At 39.7% G+C, this 18,897-nt stretch overlaps 1 protein-coding gene across 12 annotated transcripts in view; it reads left to right on the top strand.

Annotated features, from left to right (window-relative positions):
* Positions 1-18,897, top strand: part of NBEA (neurobeachin) — a 697,478-nt gene that overhangs the window by 671,572 nt on the left and 7,009 nt on the right. For 9 of the 12 annotated variants that reach the window (XM_086713686.1, XM_086713695.1, XM_086713666.1 and 6 more), the window contains 5 exons: positions 2,134-2,326; positions 3,789-3,860; positions 6,036-6,191; positions 6,699-6,869; positions 18,611-18,712. In XM_086713686.1, the coding sequence (XP_086569812.1) occupies positions 2,134-2,326; positions 3,789-3,860; positions 6,036-6,191; positions 6,699-6,869; positions 18,611-18,712 (694 nt within the window). The remainder of the gene's footprint in view (positions 1-2,133; positions 2,327-3,788; positions 3,861-6,035; positions 6,192-6,698; positions 6,870-18,610; positions 18,713-18,897) is intronic. The other 3 variants (XM_086713662.1, XM_086713676.1, XM_086713713.1) reach the window with 1 other exon arrangement.

Here is an 18,897-nt window from a genome sequence, read left to right as displayed (position 1 = left end):
AGGTATTCAACCTCCCTATTGATGTTTCAGCATCCGTTACATGAAAGTAAAAATACCATTTGCCCTCAGAATGTCATGACTTCACACTGGAAAGCACTTAGACCAGCACCTGGAGTACAATACATTCTCAGTAAATGTTAGCTGGTGTCATCATCGTCATTAGCTACTCATGTTAAAACTTTTATTCCAGTTTTACAAGGGAAAAGGTAACATTCTTTTCATTCTAATCTGAATTTTCAAGGCTCCCTTTTCATAACAAGACAGCCCTTTTTCAGTTTACTAGCAAAGTGTATTACATTTCCCTCTTTAGTTTGAAAATGGTAATTTTTTTTCTGAGAAACTTCTTTTTTTAATTTTTTTAATGTTTATTTTTTATTTTTGAGAGAGACAGAGAGACAAAGTGCAAGAAGGGGAGGGACAGGGAGAGAGGGAGACACAGAATCCAAAGCAGGCTCCAGGCTCTTAGCTGTGAGCACAGAGCCCAATGCAGGTCTCAAACTCACAAACCACAAGATCATGACCAGAGCTGAAGCTGAACGCTTAAACAACTGAGCCACCCAGGTGCCCCCTGAGAAACTTCTTTAGAAGGAACTTATTTTTTAAACTGTGGCTTTTTACTATTATTTTTTAAACTGAAGTGAAAAATGCTTGAAGGAATAAAAGGTGTTTGCAGAATGAATTAAAGTTCATCTGTTTCTCTAGGTAATTATCAAGGCAGCAAGTATCCTAATTTGGGGGTAAAGAGCTCTGAAATATGGTTCATAAATATGTGCAAACAAATTTATAAGCTGTTCAGACCTTTAATTTATTTTATCAGTTACTTAACACATTTGTATTGAGTTCCTTCTGTGTGTCAGGCATGATGCTAAGCATTGGCAATACAGAGGTGACCGCATATTCTAGACCTTCAAGGAATCGATAGTCAAACTCCTAGTGAAACACGTAAATAAATGTGTTTGTGTGAAACCATGTTTTTTCTCTCTCCAATGGCTCAGTTTCAGCACCCTTGAGTAGTCACTAATGAACTCTTCGGATTGAAATTGGTCCTTGTGTGTGTGAGAAAGCAGAAAGGTTGTCACCAAGCACGCTGTTCCATATAAACACGCAGTCCCAGTGTAGACATGGGGATGTGGCCTTGGAGCCTCAAGCCTTGAAACGAAGCATTTTTAATAAACTGTCCAAGAGAATATCTCTAACACTTTATTGTATGAAATGCTTTGGCAGGAGAGTTTTATTCCCGTGTTAGTTGTCTCTGTTTAATAATAATAATAAAAATACTTATCCTGGAGAAATGCCCAGTCAGGATTCATTGCTTTCCTGGGGAACATTGTTAGAGACTAAATTGGCATGGAACTGTTCATAAAGGAAACGTAGGCCTCGCAAGTTCGTGGAGCAGACGATTCATATGTGTAGAAAACAATTACAAAACATTTATGAAAGCTAAATTGTGGTTATTTCCAGCATCCCTATTTTGTGTTTTTGATGCAGTAATGTGTTGCAGTGTTTTATAGTGCTGAAACAGTAGGACGTTATAACGTCTACTTTCTATCAAGTCACATGCTAGAGTTTGAAAACGCAGATTAAGAGAAGAAAGGGGGCAGCCCTCAAGGAAGCACCCAGTCTAGAAGGGGAAAGGGGGTGTTGACTGTACCCAGTCAGTACTGCCCCAGCAGAGATGTGTACAGACCTCTGACAGGGAAGGCTCTTCGCTTTTAATGATTTAGGTTGGAGCCAGGAGCCCAGATCAACCAGGTAAAAAATGCAAGTACCGACCAGTTCACTTTATCGTTCATGGAGACGTTGTCAGTAACCAATTTTTCCACCAAACTGATGTTTTCGTGACGCCGACCAATTTATTCTACATCACACGACAGATCTGTAAGCGAACTTCTCACACCGTAGTCGGGCGATACTTAAATTGAGACTGGCCGTTAATGCTTCGATGTCCCCTGCCAGCGACCACACCGAGTCCTTGCCCTTCTCCCTGCGCCGTCCCCAGAGGATGCAAGTTCGCCTTGCTTTGCTCCCTGCTCGTGCTGGCCTTGTCTGTGCTTACCTCCATCTCCCCAGAGCTCTCACTAACCATGTCATCCCTTTTGTCTCCTTCTGCCCTCTTCCCTTTCTATTCAACAGTGTTTCCTTCCACAGAGTCCACTCATGTTTAAAGATCAGATGCAACAGGATGTGATCATGGTGCTGAAGTTCCCGTCCAATTCTCCGGTGACCCACGTGGCAGCCAACACCTTGCCCCACCTGACCATCCCTGCAGTGGTGACCGTGACCTGCAGCCGACTGTTTGCAGTGAATCGATGGCATAACACAGTAGGTAAGCAGGCATCTAAGCAGGTGACTTATGGAAGGTGTCTTATGAGCTGCAGTTAAGTTAAGGTAAGGTAAGTGTGCTGAGGGCTACCTAATATGCCAGATCGTCTACAAAAAGCAGTAGAGCAAATAATTGCCAAACCTGACGAAGTGAGTCTCGTGTGTCTTACTCACTACTGCTATATGTTAGGGCCTCGCCTCACAGAATGCTTGGCTACTGGTTAAGTAGTCAATAAATATTTGATGAATTAAAGCAGTTCTACAAATAATTCAGGTCCTCCCACCCTCCTGTACCTCAGCCCTGCAAACAAACAAACAAACAAACAAAAACACTTTTATCCCATATTAAATGAAAGTGAGTTTGAATCTGGATTTCCTAGATGCTGGTTTCGAAATCTTTTTCTTCCACCTAATTTATTTAGCAAATATTTGGCCACTGTGTGTCACATAGTCACGAGCATTGGGAGAACAGCAGTGAACAAGACAGACCCCACCTAACCAGGACACAAATGGATGTGACCAAATGATTTATTTGGCCAAATTCACCCCATAAGGTCTCCCTGGAAGCCTATCTCCAGGGCTAAATGGATGAGTCCATGGTGAATTAACCTGACATTTCCTCTTCTACTGACTTCTGTATTCCTCTGAAAAATGGTATCATTTATATCATAACTTAATCTTCTAAGAGGTTCTAAATGCACTTATTTTATATTTATTGGTGACACTCTCAACATGAAGTATAACTACTTCCATTTGATCAGAAATATGCAACAAACATCTTAAGAAAAAAATATAACTATTATCCACGGTAGTCTTAGCCTTTAGAAATGTTTTGCACTGAGAAAAAAACTATAAAGGATTCATTTTTTCGCTAGCATTGTTCAAAAGTATTATATATGTTATATAATCACATGTAAAAAATTATGACTAATGAACTCAATCAAGCCCTAAATATTAATCCTCTAAAAGTAGCTTTTCCTGAGCTTAAGGTCTTAGGTGTGTGTCATTTCTACTTACCTTCAACTGACTTGTCATATATTGAGTGAAGCTGGGAGCCCCATCTCCCCCTCTGCCCTGGCCTAGGTGAGCCCGGCCATGCTCACACCCACCACTATGTGCAGGCACAGCCTTTCTTAGATTTCAGGCTCCTTGGTTGCCCGGAAATCTTAGCTCTCTGACGGGTTCAAGAAATGTTATGATCTTCTATTTTGTGCTGTTTTTTCATGTTGTTAGAATGAGAACAAGACTCTTTTCAGCTTTCCACGTCTCTGTGGAAACCAGGAGTCCCTGTTGTGATGATTTCTTTTGAGAGTATCTACAAAGATGTATGACAGTCATTCTTACAACAATTTGCCAAATAACTTCTAAACCATACTTTTCCACAATCATCATGAAACACTGCATCTTAGGAAACTCCCCCTTTCCGAGAATTTTATGGTAGTTTTCTCCTTCTGTTTAAACTTTAGGCCTCAGAGGAGCTCCAGGATACTCCTTGGACCAAGCACATCATCTTCCTATTGAAATGGACCCCTTAATCGGTACGCTAACCACAAAAATACATTTTCATGAATGCTGGCTGTGCACAGATTCCTGTGCACTTACTACAAAAGACAGTCGAATGGCAATTTTTCTGCCATAAAATTAATGTGCAAATAACATGAAATTACCATCAAGGGGCTGTGTAAATCATATGCCATCTAACAACTTTTTGGTATTTACGACAATTATTTGTGGCATTTTCTTGATATTTTAGGATGTTGTTTAAGTTGGTTCTAGACAAGGCAAATCATTCTGAACTGTCCTTTCTTTCTGCCTAAACTATTCTTTGACAACTTTATATTATTTGAAATAGGTAAGGCCTCAAAAAAAATTATTAAAGCGGGGGGCACCTGGGTGGCTCAGTCGGTTAAGCGTGCGACTTTGGCTCAGGTCATGATCTCACGGTTTGTGAGTTCGAGCCCCGCGTCAGGCTCTGTGCTGACAGCTCAGAGCCTGGAGTCTGCCTCGGATTCCGTGTCCCTCTCTCGCCATGCCCCTCGCTCATGCTCTGTCTCTCTGTCTCTCTCTCAAGAATAAATAAAACATTTAAAAAATTTTAAAAATAAAAAAATTATCGAAGGAAACTAATATGAAGGACATCTTTTCTAAAAATCTCCATTCAACAGGGCCAACTTTTTTAAATTAAATATTTCATATGAATTGCAAACTATGAGCTGTAACTCTTTGCAACAGATAATGGAAATATTTTAAAATCACATACATATTTATTAGCACGGGATCCCGAGCAAGCCCCTTAATTTTTCTAGGCCTCAGTTTCCTATCTGCAAGATGGCTGATCATGATGTTTGTTCTGCCTTTCTCATGGGATCATATAGAGAACTAAATTAAAAAAAAGTTGAAAATGGTATGAAATATTATAAATCCATATACAAGTTTTGGTATTCTTTTCTTAGATTAATTCACCCTTAATCTCTGAACCCAGAAATAAATTAAAAGGTGGCCAGTTCAGTTAGTTACTTATACCCCTACACAAAATAGCATTTACATGTCTATGGGAAATTATAAGGTTTAGGACTAGGAATATTTTTAGAGTCTAGTCCAACTATTTCTTTGTCTGAGAGACTTCAACAATGTCACATACAGCTAGAAGGTAATCATGGAAAAATTAGCAACTCTAGTCTAATTAATCAAGACCAATTATGCAGTTTTCAAGTGACTCAGAACCTTTGATTTTCTTTTCCTTTCCTACCTTTTTGTTGTTGTTGTTCCATTTTGGGGGGCTTACCTCCCTAGTCGTTATTATAGTACCGTTAGAGGGAATCCACAAAGAGTGGCACTTCAGTCTAATTGGCGTTAGAGAATGCGGGTGATCTCCTACGTCTGCATCTTCTGTTTAAGAATTCAGCCCAGGGATTTCGCCTGAAAGGACAGAGCAGAGCACGGGACAGGCTGGCATGCAGACAGGCACTGGGGAAATCAGACGGTGTCTCCGAGTTCCTGACTTTATTCAGATTCAGTCCCAGCGCTATCCCCTGATTCTCTGCCTGTCTCTTTCCTCCCCAATCCTTCTCCCATGTTTTTTTATTCCTCTCCTCCCCTGCCAGCCCATTCTGGAAAGGCCTTCTGTTTGTTGACAATCCAGGTCTTTAAGGCTGCTGACCTAAAGCTCCCTGTGGGGCTGCCTACATAACAACATCCCATGCTCAAACCCTTCCCCCTTTTCTTTTTCCACATGAGTTGTAAATGCCATCAGAAAATGACAGATTGGGGCAAATATTAAGACTTTTTTTTTCCTTACATACCATACTTCACATAATGTTCATTCCTCCTTTATTGTGGAACTTGTTGGACACTAATGAACTTGTACATAGTGAACATGGATACAATTAAATGCTTTCAAATATTTTTTACTTTATTTTAAACTCATTATCTGAATTCTTCATATTGTTGTTATTTATTGGTGGAGAAAGAACTTAAATTTCTGACAACTTTTAAATATGTAATATGGTTCATAAATAGCCACTGCTGCTAAAAAAAAAAAAAAAAAAAAAAAAGCTTATGTTCCTCATGGGGAAATGTTAAAAATCTTAATAATCTTATAGCCTCAAAAACCCATTTCTAGATAAATGAAGCATAAAAATATTCCTTCTGTAAGTGTTTGATGAAACTCTTGTGGAGTCCTTCTTTAAATTCTCTTTTCCATTTATGTTTAGCCAATAACTCTGGTGTGAACAAACGGCAGATCACAGACCTTGTTGACCAGAGTATACAAATCAATGCACATTGTTTTGTGGTCACAGCAGATAATCGCTATATTCTTATCTGTGGATTCTGGGATAAGAGCTTCAGAGTTTACTCTACAGAAACAGGTAAGCTTAACTATAAAATACCTTATTCCCTTCCAAATGCCTATTGTTCTGTAAAATAAAATCATACTTAATAATGTAGGCATTTTCATCTTGAGTGCCAAGATCCAAATTAAATGTTCACATTATAAGTAACTAGTTATAATGCCATCCATTCCAAACCTCAGCGTGAGTCCTGATTTCATAGGACAAATAGGACTATTGTCCCTTTCCCAAATCAAATCCAGTAAAAGACCTTAAACCTCCCTCCCCTTAGTCTGACCCAAACCCTGGGGACTAAAAATCACAGTTGTGTTGTTTTAGAAGTCATTTCCTTAAAAATCCCAAGTAACATTCTTGTATTGTTTTTGAGAAGAAATTCAAGAAAGCATCTGTAGCTAAATTTGAATTAGCTTATAAATGTTCACGTTTACAGATTCCCTTTTCACAAATCTAGTAAAATAAAGTTAAGCTTATTACCATTTAAAGGAAAATAGCAAATGAGTTAAACCCACCCTTTCTGTGTTTCAGGGAAATTAACTCAGATTGTGTTTGGCCACTGGGACGTGGTCACGTGCTTGGCCAGGTCGGAGTCATACATAGGCGGGGACTGCTACATTGTTTCTGGGTCTCGAGATGCTACCCTACTTCTCTGGTACTGGAGTGGGCGACACCATATCATAGGGGACAACCCGAACAGCAGTGAGTATTTGTCTAGAAGCGTCCCCTCAGACTATACGTTTATTTAAACATACTTTGCCTTTTTTATTTTTCTAACAGCTTTTCCTGGGGTTGTGAGACTTTTAAAAAAGGAGAGCTTTACATAGCAAAAATGTTTGTTAGAATGTCACTATGTTCAAAGTACAAACAAGGGCAACCACTGTAACCTTCAACCTGGGAAAAGTCCCAGGTCCCCTCACATTGACCCTCTCTTTGGCAGCCCATCCCCAATCTCCCAATGTCTTTATCCTTCAGAAATCTCTTTCAGTGTCACCTGGTCCATTAAACTTCTTATAACTGCTCTCAACTGAATATACTCTCTCCCTTCTCTGAATTTCCTCAGAGTGTCTCAGTGAGGACACTTCTCACTTTCTACCACACAGTTGAGTAAATATCTCTGTTTATTCATTTAACAATGATTGAGTACTCCCTTCAGATTAGGCATTGGGAAGGCAAAAACTGAAGGAGACAATTTCTTTGTGATGGTTCCTGAGTATTCTTTATTCACCAGCGCTCCCTAAAATATCCCATAGGAAAAGAAAGGGGGGGGGGGGACTCCAGAGTAAAATTATTTTAGAAAACTCTGCATATACTCTTATTCTCTAGGTAAGTTCTGAAAGTCTTACACAAATAAATCTGTCGAAATTTGTTTAACCCATTCTGCTCCTGGCAGAATAGTTATTATTCTTTGGAACTGCTGTTCTGAGGAAACACTGAAATGGACTATGAGTCTCTCTCTTTCCATTCTCAGTCTCTGGTTCCTGGCAAAGTGACACACATAATGGTTTTTTCAATAAGTATTGTTAAATGGAGAACTAGATATTGAAGGAAGATGGCGGTTTAGGAGGACGCTGGGCCCACCTCGTCCTGCTGATGACTTAGATTCCACCCACATCTGCCTAAATGGAGAACTAGATAAGAGATTGCCTAGAAATAGTCACTGTTTTTAATTACCAAGGTTTCAATAGTTTCAATGCAAATATTTCCTATAAAATAGAGAATGGTTTCTGGAAAGCGTTGATGATGTCTGGTGCTTAAACCAGGGCGATTCTAATTGTAATTCATACATTGGTCACAGCTTAAAGAATACTCCGAAACCAACTGAAACATGAGTTTGGGTCATATGTACAACAAGACAGAGATAAGAATTTTCCGGGGATGCTGTGTACCTGCCACTGAAATATTGTAAGAGCAGATGAGAAGTGCACGAGATGCTGTGTTCCAGCCACGTGGCTAGAGCCCAGCTGAGGATGAAAGCCCAGTTGTATAATCTGTCCACCTTGCCAGTCCCACCCACCCCCGACTCTTACACATTTTGACAGGAATATTGCAAAAATAGGAAATGGCTTTTCATTGCTAGGAGCCAAGGCCCTATCATAGTAGAGAAGAAAATAGAGAAATATATAGAAATATATACATATGAATGAAGATAGTGGGAGATGAACTAGAGGACCAAATGTTACATGGGGTTTTATTCGTGCTGCCCACAGCTGGAGCTGAAGAACAGTAGATGAAGAAACTCAAGGGTACCATGGAATCATGTTTCTTAGCATAGATACCAAATAAGAGAGAGTGTGTGCGTCTTACGTATCAGCCTCTGCTTTAAGTTGTGAACTAAGATGTGATGCTGGTTTGAGGGAAAAAACACCGCGTTGCTTGCTTTCCAACCAGCTCAAATAATTAGCTACCATGTCTACATTATAACAAATATACTCTAAATACTAAAAAATTAACCTCCTTATTTTTTCTTTTCTATAATATCCCTTAAAAAAACAGAAACTTCATTTTTAGCAGAATTCTAGTGTATGTGCCTGTGTGTGTATGTGCGTGTAAGACATTTGATCTACCATTGGTGACTTTCTTATTCTCAAGCATTGTACGTTATCACACGTATTCTATCCGAATTTATTTTTTCATATTTACACATCTCCTTTATTTTCATAGTAGTGTAGCATTCATTAGAAAAGTTGAATTAAGTAGCAGGCCCGTGTAGTATCTTCCATCTGTATTGATAAAAATTGTAAGTTTTTAAATTAAAAAAATATTTTTAAGAAACGAAATAGTGCTTTTTATTTTAAGTTTACTTTGAGAGAGAGCACAGGCACGCACAAGTGGGGTAGAAGCAGAGAGAGGAGGGAAATAGAGAAAGAATCCTAAGCACGCTCTGTGCTGTCGGTGCAGAGACTGATACGGGACTCCATCCACGAACTGCGAGATCGTGACCTGAGCTGAAGTCAAGAGTCAGATGCTTAACCAGATGAGCCACCCAGGTGCCCCCAGAGTAGTGTTTTAAATTTCTTTCAATAAATCTTCAAAATGAAGCTCAGAAATGATGAAAATGATATTTCCAAAAAGAGGATTTATTTCTTAAAAGCTCCCAGCTGGTAGCCAAGATAAGATATTTTGTATATTGTACTGCTATGAGGTAAAGAGTTTTAATGTTGGGGCGCCTGGGTGGCGCAGTCGGTTAAGTGTCCGACTTCAGCCAGGTCACGATCTCGCGGTCCGTGAGTTCGAGCACCGCGTCGGGCTCTGGGCTGATGGCTCAGAGCCTGGAGCCTGTTTCCGATTCTGTGTCTCCCTCTCTCTCTGCCCCTCCCCCGTTCATGCTCTGTCTCTCTCTGTCCCAAAAATAAATAAACGTTGAAAAAAAAAATTAAAAAAAAAAAAAGAGTTTTAATGTTAAATTATAGTAATTATCTGTGTTAGCTACTTTACTTTATATTATTTTCTAATGATCTTTTAAGCCAAAAGATAATTAACAGTGGCTGTAGCTTTGGTCCATCAGTTATCAAGAAAAATTGAATATAGTAATATTTATACTGTTTAAAGTTCCTTACAATGGGAGCTCTCTAAATGAAAATATTTATATTAATCCTTAAGAACAAAACTCTGAACATTGTATTTGTTAAGATGCAGCATTTTATTTAAGCTTTCAATAAAGACAAGATTATCCTTAAGGAATTAAGAATATTATCAAAGCATATTATTTATTATTGCCTCCATTTATAAGAATTTATTTTTGATCAAAACTATTGTCATCATTATGAACATAAACCACTTCCTAAAACCCACTCTGTCAAAACTTGCTTGGACATTTAATATGGACATATATCATAAGGCTTTATTTCATCCATCATCCTTAATATAAGGTGAAAAATTGCTCTTCTAGAATAAACAGCATGATCACCTGAAGTGTTAGTCAAGCAACAAGCATGTACTGAGTGCCTCCTGGGTGCTAGTCCTGCCTTAGCAGCTGAGAATGCCGGGTAGTCAAAGTCTCTGACCTGTGGTTTACAAAAACCTATATTGTACTAATCTCCAGACTCCTTTTTCTGCTTGAACGTACTAAACACATAGAGTATTTATTACACGGATCATAAATTGCCATCAGATAATAATGTTTGGTCTTGTACTATGAAACGTTTAGTCTTCCACCTGGGGGACAAATTGATAATTATGTAAAAACTATATCAGCTTCTTACCCTATGAATAATTGTAATAGTAAAAAAAGATTAATAATTGGTCATATTTTGTACTTGATTGACTTGACCGATTTATGACTTTACCTAATCTGTTAAAACAGCCAACTTAGCAGCACATATATGCATGACTAGAGAGACCACATATATCGGTCCAGCCACTGTTTGTAAAGGCAGCCTCTGCACACACTGAACTGACGGTCACATCAGGGATCAGCCGTGGGTGTTGACATAAACATAGTCCTTGCCATCAGAAAACTCACAGCATGAGAGGAAAGGATTTTTTTGCTTCTGTCCCAGTTTAATCTATTCTAGCCACCAATTCACAGGTCAGAGAACCAGGCCGTATGTGTTTTCTATCTTATAATGCATTGCTACTCAAGACGAAAAAGCTCGTTATGTCTAAATTCATATTAAAGTGTGTGACACAATGCCCTTCGGTTTTGAGGGTTGTATATATTAACCTAGACTTGAAGGGGGAAGTCCTAGTGTGAAACATAATATCCCAGTAGCTGTTAGAATCCCGGGATTGGTCGTGGTAAGGACATTGAATTGCTTTGTATGCCAGAGGCCGAATCAGATGTATATTCAGCACAACATAAAATGATAGGATCCATTTACTCACTTTCTCAAGATTAATTCAAGTAGCTCTCTAATATATTTATGTCTCTTTCACATTGTCTTTATTCTTTTTCAATGGGTGGCTCTGTTGCTACCACAGAGAAAATATTTCTAATGTTTGTGGATTTCTTAGGTAGGTGCAGAAAGAGTTTTATGGTTTCATTTTGTCAAATATACTATCGTGACTAATTCAGACGTCTCAGAAATAGTCTTTTCCTAATTATTTTCATAGTTTGAATGAATTTTCCACAAAGACCATGAAAATTTGTACACAGATTATTACAAAGAGTTTCAGACCATAAAAGAAATAGACAGGTGCTGCGTAACATAGGTTACAGTTGAATTATGGTTGTTTTATTAATATATTTTATAATACTAATATCTAGTGTTATTCTTGCCAACTTGTGACTTTGAACATAGAAAATTTTCTTGGAGATTTGAATAGGTCCCTGACTAGATAACGAATTGCAGAGATGTGAGGGACAGATGCTTTCATCTGAAACACTCTTTTGCACAAATTCTGAAACTAATTTGGAAGTGATAAAAATTAATTTGCGCACTTTAATTGGAAGCAGCCTACTGCATGAAAGAAAGGAGAGCAGAGCAGGCAATTTGTGCTAAAAGCTGATTGAATTTTTTGTCAAGTAGGTATCTTGGACTTGGCCGCTTATCCTCCCGAGCCCCTCTTTGCAATATATTACAACCCATCTCTGACTGGTGTTCTTTAAAAGGATCAATGCTATTCCTGTTGAATCCCTGGAGCCCAAAATTTCATTGATCTTGGGACTTGACATTTCTCATTACGTGCCGTAGCTTCCAACAAGATAGTCACAAGAGGGGCAAGTCAACATTGTTGTCTCTTCAACAGACACTTAAAATACACTGGGACCTCAGCTCTAAATCCAATTTGCTTTCAAATTGTGTGGTTTTAGTGTTTATACCACATATGAGGTGCTCTGTAGAGAGTTTGCCAATACATACATATGACATTTTTAAAAATCACAGCAATAGGAAACTTTGGAAGAGAATTTACTGCTCATCTTTTCAAATCCCATCTACAAATATTCATTGAGTAATATACATAAGACGTTAGTATGCCTTTTCAATTTCACTTTTTAAAAACAAGTCTTTTAGCTCATATATAAGCATTATGCAGACTGAAACGAGAAGCCCGTTGAAAAGGAGACTCCAGCTGTGCACACATCCCTTCCCTGGGCTCCCATTGTGTGAGCTTCAGCTCTGGACACTGACCCTCCTGCCAGCCACAACCTGTCACTAAACATCTGCCAAATCGTATCCCTCTCTTTGTTTGCATCCAGCCTTCTTTGAATATGGCTACCCTGGTGCCCAGCTCCATGACCACCACTAACCAGTGGTATTGTACCAGGCGAAAGCGTGCACAAAGAACGGTCCAGAGATTTTTAACATCTGTGTATCTTTGCCGCACTTCTCAGAGCAAGGGACCTTATCTAGGGCTTATTAAATGTATTAGAGGCAAGAGTTATATGTGAACAATCTCTAACTCCTAGGACTTTCAAAACTGATGTCCATAGTGTAACTTCCTTTTCTCAGCCTCCTATCCCCTTAGCCTACCGTTGGGACACTTTGTAGGGTTTGTGACTAAGAAGGGGACTGACTTGCCACTTGGTCTCTGCCTTGCCTTGCCTTGTCTCGCCTCCCCTCCCCTCCCCTCCCCTCCCCTTCCCTCCCTCTCCTCTCCTCTCCTTTCCTTTCCTTTCCTTTCCTTTCCTTTCCTTTCCTGGAATTGAGGCTGTGAGGCTCTTTGGCTTGGGTCAAAAGCAATATATATTTAAAACACATACACACACACACACACACACACAAGAGTAACTAATACGATGTCTTGGTCAGAGAGCTTCAGATCTGCACCAGGAGGCAGTGGGGGTGTCTCTGGGCATTATGCAAAGCTCTACTCCCTTTGATTATACTGTTGACTATTTGGGGAAGGTAATGGCAGGATACTAATGTGCCTTGACCTGGATACAGGGTCAGGACTTAAAGGGAAGAGATTTGCCCTGCCACAGCAGGGCTCAGAAGTGGTCTGTGTCATCTCTGCAGGACAAGAAGAACTTTGAATGAATGAATAAAACAGGCGCATATCTATCTTCTATTTTTCAGTGAATATGTAATAAAATGAAACCATATCGTGGGATGTTTTCCAACCCAGGTGATGTCTTTTATGTGGGTCACCCTTTGGCCTGTGGAAAATGTGGGCCCGGCCATTTTTGGTACTTGGGCCAGACCTCTGCAAGTGGCTGTGAGGACACTCTCCGTAAGGGACTCCTCATGGGCACAGTTCTTCTGAGCGATCCTGACAATTGCCTAACAATTTTTTTGAATAAACCTTGAAATCAGGTAGTGATTAAAATGCCTCTTCTGGGGTTTCACGTCTATTTCACGTAGGCATAAACATGAACGAAAATACCTTTTGCCATGACCTAACGAAGGTTGTAGATAAAATCAGGTCATACATCATCAAGACGTTCGCCTTCTGACTCCAGTAGAACCGTGCTGAGGATCATAGATTGTAGAAACTCTGCTGTTTTTGTTTAGCTCTTGATTCAGAAGGACCAAAGCTTCCCCCTGCATACTAGTCGCCCCACAAATAAGGCTTAAAATAATAAGAACCATGAGTATCTTTGCTTTGATCATTTCTCTAAAAGCAGAGACCATCTCACTGAAAAAGTTCTCCTCGTCAGTTCCATGTGAATAACAGCATCTAATAACTTTGTACTGTTTTCATCATCCATTTTGGAAAATATTGAAATGGCTTTTGCTTAATAATGAGATGGAATCTGTTTATAATAAGCTTTTTGTATTTGGACTTTCCAAATACTTGTCTATAAGCAATGTCAAAGTCGGCATGTTTGTTCTTTATGATCCACGGCAATTCCGTCACACAAGAGCTCTTCTGTTTGGGGAAATGCTGGGGGATGAGGGCGATGGTGTTGTGGTCCTGGGATGGGGGGGGGGGCTCACCTGCGCCTTCCCCCTCCCTGTGCATGGGCCCTTTCACCCCCAGCTACATCCATCAATTGTGATGTGACAGTGACAGAATATTCCCAAGATTTTGAATGATTGTTGGGGTGTGTGACATCTGTCCCTGGCAGTGAAATGTCCCTGGCAGGAAAATATGCTTTTTCCCCCTGATGCAGGTTTCTCAATTCAAAACCCCCTGCATAATATTTTATTTACTTTTCTCTGTTTTAAATTGGGAAATAATGCTTTCAGAGGCCCTAAACAATATCCCCTAATAGTTCTGTTCCACACTTTATTCAAATGATCTGGGGAGATTGTCACGAAAAAAAAAAATTTTTAACTTTCTAAATCAGTTGCAAACTTTTGAAAACCTTATTTCCTAATAGATAATATATTATATACATAAAGAATAGTTTTATACATGTTTTTCAATTCCCTGCAAGAGAAGTAGGTTGCTTTTTACTTTTTTCTGTAGCATATAAGGGAAAAGTTTAGAAAATTATTTATGTAAATTTTATTAAGCATATAATTTCAGGATTTTTCATTTGACCAGTCTCTCGCAAGATAAAATAATCACTTAGAAAAATTAAGGGTAGGGTCACCTGGGTGGCTCAGTCGGTCGAACTTCTCATTCTTGATTTCAGCTCAGGTCATGATCCCAGGGTCATGGGGTCGAACTCCACTTCAGACTCCACACTAAGTGTGGAGTCTGCTTAGGACTCTCTCTCTCTCCCTCTCTCTGCCCCTTCTTCCCCACTCGCACACATGCATGTGCGCTGTCTCCAAATAAATAAACCTTAAAAAAGAAAAGAAAAATTAAGGGTGACATTACACAGAAAGTGTTACTTCTCGTTTTACCAAGGAACTCAGGGCCGCTTTGAAGCATAATTTTATAAATATGTTTCAGACAAATCTGGGACTGCTGGCAAATATAAATCGACACTTTGCCAATATTGAAACACGTTATAGCAATGTACATAAACTTAGAATACGATGGCACGCTCTCTGGGGCTACCATCCCCCTCCTCCCATACTCCATCAAAGAGATGCCTCCAAAGGAGAATGGAACCTGATGGATGGGAGAAAGCTCACATGAAACCGAGCAGTTCCCGGAGAGACAGAAGATGGGTAGGTCTGAAGGAGGAGGTATTGGCAAACCAGAGGGAAGAGCGTGGTGTGTCTTGCAGGGCAAGGTGTCTTAGTTATGCTCTTTCCGCCCAGAATTTTCCCAGACCTGTTGTTGCCTTCCCTCTGGCCGCAGTGGGGCGTAGAATTGGACAACCAGTGTGGCTGCTCAGTGCCGCGGGCCACATCCGTGCCAAACAAGGGGCTTTCAGGAGGCAGGCACGATTCCCAGGCCTTGAACATTCACTTCCCCCATCCTGCCCCCTCCACAATGAGGGCCAGGCATGGCAGCCCAGGAGACAACTCTCAGAGCAGTGTCAACCCCAAAGCACAGGGTGGCTCTCTAAGAGACAAGAATTGGGTGGAAGGGGCGGGGGGCACGCCATCCAGAATAGGATTTACAGACAAAAACAGGCCAGTATGCAAGGAACTCAAGCACCATTTAAAAGAAGATCACAGGGGCACCTGGGTGGCTCAGTGGGTTGAGCATCCGACTTCGGCTTAGGTCATGATCTCACGGTTTGTGGGTTCAAGCCCCACGTCGGGCTCTGTGCTCAGAGCCTAGAGCCTGCTTCAGATTCTGTGTCTCCCTCTCTCTCTGCCCCTCCCTCACTCATGCTGTGTCTCTCTCTGCCTCTTAAAAGTGAATAAACGTTTAAAAAAATGTTTTAGTAAAAAATAAAATAAAATAAAAAATCACAAACTCAATAACCGGGTGAGGCAGAATGAACAGAAGAGAAAAATAAACGGAACTTTTAAGATACAACTTTTAAAATAAACAGTCTATGGGGCGCCTGGGTGGTGCAGTCTGTTAAGCGTCCGACTTCAGCCAGGTCACGATCTCGCGGTCCGTGAGTTCGAGCCCCGCGTCAAGCTCTGGGCTGATGGCTCAGAGCCTGGAGCCTGTTTCCAATTCTGTGTCTCCCTCTCTCTCTGCCCCTCCCCCGTTCATGCTCTGTCTCTCTCTGTCCCAAAAATAAATAAACGTTGAAAAAAAATTAAAAAAAAAAAATAAACAGTCTAAAAGAGAGGACCAAACTTACTGTAATGTTCTATATTTCTTAAGCTAGGAGGTGACTACAAATGAATGTATTTCATTCTTTTAATTTCATGCATGTGCTATAAATATTTATATGTAATTGATTTCTTTGAATTATTTATTTCTAAAAACAAAGGAAGATCAGGACACTTTGTGGGAGCTACCAACTTGAAAAGAATTTGTGACCCTGGAAAAAAAAATTAACCTACAGAAGTGTTTATCAAACTTGACTGTTACACTGATCCCTTTTAAAGAGAACAAAATTGTTATTAACACCAAAAAACAAAAACAGAATGAAACGAAAATAACCTCTGGCTTTGAGAAATGTGTTCTAGGACCCCACAAACGAGTCTGAGAAACATTGACTTAATCAATTAGTTCATCTTAGGTTTTAAAACATATGTAAATTTTAAATTGCCACAGCATAGATGTTAGACAGCAAAAAAGAGGTCTCATCTTTATAACTGATGAAAAAATATTTTTAGAGTATCAGTGTGCCTGGGTGACTCAGTCGGTTAAGCATCTGACTCTAGATTTTGGCTCAGGTCATGATCTCACATTCCCTGGGTTCAAGCCTCGTGTTGGGCTCCACACTGACAGTGCAGAGCCTGCTCAGGATTCTCTCTCTCCCTCTCTCTCTCAGGATAAATAAATAAATTTTAAATAAATAAACATATGTGTGTGTGTGTGTGTGTGTGTGTGTGTGTGTGTGTATCATCAAATTATAAACCTGAAATTTAAAATTTTTCATAGAACTTTATACTCCCAAGAAAATATCCACAGACCTCAGGGTACAGGGACCCTAGTTTGAGAAATACCAAGAATTCTGGAAGAGTTGCAGTTACACGACCGAGTTCCAACATGCCTTTTCAAGGAGAAAAAGTAATGGTCAATAATACTGATAGCTTAAGATGAAATATACATAAAAAGTATAAAAATATAATAATAATATAATAAACTCTTTGCTAAGATGATACTGTAGAATAAACTAAACAACACAGCCAGCTAAACCAATGTCAGACAATAGGAGTCAGCTAGAACTGTTTAAAAATTAAGACAGAAAGAAATGGGCAACGTAACACATTAATAAGTGTGATGTTAATGAAAAATGGAAATACTGGGGTGTTACAAGGCATTGATAAATATTTGTTGAATCTGATTCAGTGGTTCAAGTCCAAATTGTATTGTTACTAAGTATTTCGCATCCTGCTTTCTGATCGCCCCACCTTCAGCAGAATTTCACTTCGGTGAATCGTTTAGGCCTTCACAAATGCCCAAGGCGACCAGCGCTGGCTTTCTTTTCCCATCCACCAAACAGAACCACTCAGAGCCCTACCCATTCACCTTCCACAGTGCCTGTGACTTTCTGTTGTTTCCTTCTCCTTCACATGTCTGCACCCAAGACTGTAGAGACCCCTCATTTCTGTCCCAAACTGGCTTCTCCAATCGGTTTGCCCCCATACGACAATGTTGGGCATAATGCCCTCTCAACTTTGCTGACCCTTCTCACACAGTCTTTGTGCAGGTTACTCACCAGATAGTCTGATATTCTCTTCCTAAGGAGATCTTTTGATCCCTTTTGTACTCTGCGAACACAATCTGTTCTTCCCCACACTTGGCATTGTCGAGTGCCTCCACTGGAAAGCCTGGGAAAGGCCAGGGTTGTTTGATGAGTTGTCAAGAGTTTCAGGGTATGCCTTATGCCTCTTCTTTATACTCCCAGCTCCTAGTCTCCTTAGAGAATGCCTTTCACTTAAAAGTCATCCATTTAATGTTTGTGAAAGCACTTAGCAGTGAAAATGCTTATGGCACGTAATGCCGTTGGACTTTTAGCTAGGTTTGACTTTATTAAGTCAAGTGGAAACTTAAGATGATCATCTCTTTTTTTTTTTCTTTACTACTTACCTCTCACCTCAGAATCAAAGCGTGTCATCCTGTTTTGTTGGAGATTTTAGGGAAAATTTTTAAATGGGTAAAGGCATGGGTTTCAAAATTAGACAGCTTCAACACTTACTAGCTGTATGAACTTATGCAGATTGAATAACCTTGCAGAGCCTTAGGTTTCTAGCCATAAAATAAGTATAATAAGTGTACGTACCTCCTATGAATATTGCCATCACCAAATGAGATAATGCACATAAATACCTTGGCAGCCTTGGTTTGTTTCCTAACAATAGGAATAAAAGAATAGCTGTCACCACTGTCATAATGTCGTAAGCACATCACATTTGTTAACTTATTTAGGCATCTGAACAACCCATGTAGTAGTTTTATGGAAGTAGTAGGTTACAGATGAGGAAACAGTAGAGAGGTTAAGCAACCAGCTCATGGTTACACAGCTAGCAAATGCCCATAATAGATGTTCACGGTTATTATTGTAAATGTTTGACGTAGTGGTGTAGCTCTTCGTTTCTGCCATTGGTCTGTAGTAACCCACTGCTCCTGTTTCCTTGCAGGCGACTATCCTGCCCCAAGAGCTGTCCTCACAGGCCATGACCATGAAGTTGTCTGTGTTTCTGTCTGTGCAGAACTTGGACTTGTTATCAGTGGTGCTAAAGGTCAGAAGGCATTTCTTTTGTTTTAAGTCTTTAAAAACTACTATTCTCTCAAGTTAACCATGATTTGTGATTTATTTCCTTTAAGAAATAGACATTGCCCTATATAGACAATGTAATCCCTAGGTTCATTGCAACTATTTTGTTTTATTATTACTTACTAGTACTAATATCAAATATATATGAAA

Source organism: Puma concolor, chromosome A1, assembly GCF_028749965.1.
Source record: "Puma concolor isolate L17-30 chromosome A1, mPumCon1.1.hap2, whole genome shotgun sequence".
Classification (NCBI taxonomy): Eukaryota; Metazoa; Chordata; class Mammalia; order Carnivora; family Felidae; genus Puma; species Puma concolor.
The sequence above is the reverse complement of the archived record's forward strand: the minus strand, read 5'-3'. Positions and strand labels throughout refer to the sequence as shown.